Source organism: Myodes glareolus, chromosome 6, assembly GCF_982192425.1.
Source record: "Myodes glareolus chromosome 6, mMyoGla1.1, whole genome shotgun sequence".
Taxonomy (NCBI): domain Eukaryota; kingdom Metazoa; phylum Chordata; class Mammalia; order Rodentia; family Cricetidae; genus Myodes; species Myodes glareolus.
In genome coordinates, this window is record NC_142031.1 from 38,248,112 (window position 1) to 38,252,537 (window position 4,426).

The 4,426-nt window shown below is 44.4% G+C and overlaps 1 protein-coding gene across 1 annotated transcript; it reads left to right on the plus strand.

The window, feature by feature from the left end:
• Nucleotides 1-2,592: 2,592 nt before the first annotated feature.
• LOC148121707 (large ribosomal subunit protein eL37-like) lies at nt 2,593-2,954 on the plus strand. The gene has a single exon (XM_087906706.1). It carries the CDS (start codon nt 2,612-2,614, stop codon nt 2,903-2,905), a length of 294 nt encoding a protein of 97 aa, XP_087762832.1. The 5' UTR covers nt 2,593-2,611; the 3' UTR covers nt 2,906-2,954.
• Nucleotides 2,955-4,426: the final 1,472 nt, after the last annotated feature.

Consider the following 4,426-nt stretch of genomic DNA (forward strand, 5'->3'; position numbering starts at 1 on the left):
CCTTCAAATCACCAGATTCTCTCAGTTATAACATGAATGAGTGTTAATTACTTGCTGGCCATATGTGAATGCCTCATCATAAAATCTCCATGAAAATCTGCTGGGAGAACCAGCAGGGCATTTGTCAATAGGGGGAAAACCAGTCATTCCAAGCCAGTGAGATGACTCAGCAGATGGAGGCACTTGCCACCAAGTATGATGGTCTCAGTTGGATCCCTAAGACCCCTCTGGTGGAGAGAACTGATTCCTGCAAATTGTCATCTGACCTACACACACACACACACACACACACACACACACACACGTGCGCGTGCTTTCAAAAGAGCAATACTTCAAAATATGTCTATTTTTCTGCTTTATAATCGTGGAGGAAAAAAATCCCAGAGTTGTAAGTTGTATTCGCTGTGGTTGAACATGAGAGAAGCAAAGTGGCTCTCTGAATCTGAGGTTGCACCCAAGGGTGTAAGATGAGCAAAGGGTGAAGGAAATAGACCAAAAGCAGACCTAGCTCCTTAGCTGCCCTTGCCAGAGACCTGAAGTTAGCAGTTAGCAAGAGGACACTAGCCACAGCTCCCTGATGTTCCCAAGCCAGACAAGGACATAGGGAATGCTTTACTCTTACACAGGATGGAGAAGGACACTACTGGCATTGCCTTGGTCCTCAGAGGGCTTCCCTGAGCTTACTTAGAAATAAATTAAATATCACATGCCCAGAAGCTAGAAAAGTTTCTTTGTCTTAAGAAGGACAGAAAAAGTAAAGTCTTAAAAAGAAAATAACCCTCTCTAACTGATGCTATTGTCTCATGGGGAGTAAAATGACAATTATAAGTCTAGTAACGCCCAATATAGCATTGTGTCTAAAAACACCCAATATACCGGGTTCATTGCTAATAGTGGATATCTACTGTATGCAGCATTTTGCTAAGAGTTGGACACTTGTTTCATCCCATGTATGTGATTGACCCTACTTAGTTCAAGAGGAAGCAGAAGGTAAGGAAGACTGTCATTCATGCAGCTTGCAGGGTGTTCTCGTTTCCTTTATACTCCTATGACTAAAGCTGTTGTGCCCAGATCACGACCCTCCAGAGAGAGACCACCAGAGAGGCCCAGACTGTAATAAGCAAGGTTTAATCAGCATAATACAAACATATTTGGAACTCATCTCCATCCCCGTTACAACAAGGTAGAGAGGAGTTGTATCTCCTCTGTGGGGTAAGCTTTTAAAGGAATAGCTACAAAGAGAATCTTTGAAGATGCTTTGGCATGGGTCCAAGGACTTTTGCTCCCTCCCATTCTGTTAAGTCAGCTTTTTCCTTGTTTTTAGAGCAAGGCCACTGTTCTTGAGTTAGGCCATCTTTATCAGCCTGTACCAGGTGGCTGGCTGGATTGAGCTAAGCAACCTTGTTCTAGGAATCTCCTGAGTGGGAGAGGGGAAGTCCACTATCTTCCTGGGAAAACATTCTGCTAGGAAATTTCTTATTGCCCCTTTGAAAATAATGGGTGAGGGTCCCACAAAGCAACTTTACAAAGAGAAAGGTTTTGTCTAGATTACATTTCCAGGCCATAGTTCATTACCAAGAGAAGTCACGGCAGCAACTAGAAGCAGAAAATGTTGCTTGGTGGCTCAGTTGCATGTCATGTTACCTAGCTCTTCTCCAACGGAAGACTCCGAGACATGGTGCTACCACAGTGGACCAGATCCTTCTACCTCAGTTAACAATCAACACAGTCTCCCCAGACATCCCAACAGGCTGATCTGATGTAAGCAATTCCTCAGTGGGAGCTCCCTTCTCAAGTGACTGTAGGTTGTATCGAGCTGACAGCAGAAGCTGACTAGGACACACAGAAGAGATTGACTCGCCATCTGAGTTCATCCTGGTACAATTGACCAGTTGTCCCTTACCATATAGAAGCTAAGAAGAAGAGGGAATCAAAAGTGCTCCCAGGTAGAAAAATGTGTTGATTTTGCAGGCAAAAGTCTCAAGAAGCATCTCCACTTATTAATGATTCTGCTGGTCATGGATAAAATGCTCACTAGATGTCAAACAAGAATAGTTGCTTTGTTAGCTAAATGGTGGTAGTGCATGCCTTTAATCCCAGCATTCAGGAGGCAGAGGCAGGGCGATCTCCGTGAATTTGAGGCCAACCTGAGTTGTGAGTTCCAGGACAGCCTGGGACTGATACACAGAGAAACCTGTCTTGAAAAACTACAAAAAAAAAAAGTTGCTTTGTAATGTTTTATAAGCCTTCCTTTGTCCATAGTATGGCTACAACAAGAGTTTGAGAATGTGAGTCTTACAAACAGAAGGAGTTCATTTATCTGACATTCCTGGAAAATAAGACCATGGTGCCACCAATAGGTTCTGGGAAGTGTCTTACAGAAGATAGCAACATATAGTGGCAAAGGATGTCATGTGGTGAGAGAAAAAGCCAGAAAGTAAGCTGAGAAAGCCCAATTATCATCTGATCCCTTGGCAACCAAGGACCTGATCTCCCATGATATGGGCATTAATTTCTTTTAAAGCGGTACCTCCAAATATCTAGTCAACTCCAACCAGATCCTAACTATTAAAAGTTTAACTAGCTCTTTGGCCTCGGCGGCAGAAGCAAGATGACAAAAGGAATGTCATCCTTCAGAAAGCGTCGCAACAAGACACAGACGTTGTGCCGCCGCTGTGGCTCTAAGGCCTACCACCTTCAGAAGTCTACCTGTGGCAAATGTGGCTACCCTGCCAAGCGCAAGAGAAAGTATAACTGGAGTGCCAAGGCTAAGAGACGAAACACTACCGGGACTGGGCGAATGAGGCACCTAAAAATTGTCTACCAACGATTCAGACATGGATTCCGTGAAGGGACAACCCCTAAACCCAAGAGGGCAGCTGTTGCAGCATCCAGTTCATCTTGAGGATTTCAATCTGTCATAAAATAAATGTTCTGGTTTCAAAATGAAAAAAAAAAAAGTTTAACTAGTTTTTTGCCAGGCAATGGTGGCATACGCTTTTAATCCCAGCACTTGGGAGGCAGAGGTAGGTAGATCTCTGTGAGTTCAAGGCCAGCCTGGTCTACAAGAGTTAGTACAAGGACAGGCTTCAAAGCCACAGAGAAACCCTGTTTTGAAAACAAAACAAAAAAAAAAAAACGTTTAACCAGTTTTCAAGTTAATGAGAACTTACTCCTCCAACACATTAACCTTTTGGCGGGGGGGGGGGGGGGGGGACAATTAAATACTAACTGGCACTATAATAAAGACCTTGATGTTGGGTAATTTATGAGAAACAAAAGTGTATTTCTCATAGTTTTGGAAACTAAGAAGCCTACTATCACAACATTAGCAAGTTCATAATTTGGTGAAACTTCCCTTCCAAGACAACAAGTCAAATGTTACTTACTCCAAAAGGAAAGAATAATTTGACAGAAGGCAGAAGGGCGAAAGAGAATACTATAGCATGAAGCCTCTGCCATGACACAGTTTTCCATTTATAGGAGGAGCATTCATGACTCACAACCTCTTAAAGTCCCAGTCTTCATAGTCTCTCTTCCTTTTTTTCTAATTTATTTTTCTTTATTTTATTATTAATTTATAAAAATTTCCACTTCCTCCCCTCCTCCCAATACCCTCCCACTCCCCCCACTCCCTCTCCTCCTCCCTCTCCAGTCCTAAGAGCAGTCAGAGTTTCCTGTTCTGTGGGAAGTTCAAGTTTCTCCCCCCTCCCTCCAGGTCTAGGAAGGTGAGCATCCAAACAGACTAGGATCCCAAAAAGTCAGTACATGCAGAGGAAATAAATCCCAGTGCCATTATCAATAGCTTCTCAGACAGTCCCCGTGTCAACCACAATCAGAGAATCAAGTTTGATCACATGCTCGTTCAGTCCCAGTCCAACTGGCCTTGGTGACTTCTCATTAGATCAGTCCCCTTGTATCAGTGGGTGAACACACCCCTCGCGGTCCTGACCCCTTTGTTCATGTTCTCCCTCCTTCTGCTCCTCATTTGGACCTTGGGGACTCAGTCCAGCGCTCCAATGTGGGTCTCTGTCTCAGTCTCCATCCATCGTCAGATGAAGGTTCCCTCTGATCCTGACTTCCTTGCTCATGTTCTCCCTCCTTCTGCTTCTCATTTGGACCTAGGGAGTTAAGTCCAATATTCCAATGTGTGTCTCTGTCTCTATCTCCATCCATCGCCAGATGAAGGGGTCTATGGTGATATGCAAAATATTCATCAGGGTGGCTATGGGCCAAGGCCAGTTCAGGCACCCTCTCCTCTGCTGTCCAGGGAACAATCTGGGGATCTCTCCTTGGACCTGGGAACCCCTCTAGGATCAAGTCTCTTGTAAACCCTAAAATGGCTCCCTTAGTTGAGATATATACCTCCCTGCTCCCATATCCATCCTTCCTCCCTCACCCCCATCCCATTCCCCCAAGCTTCCCC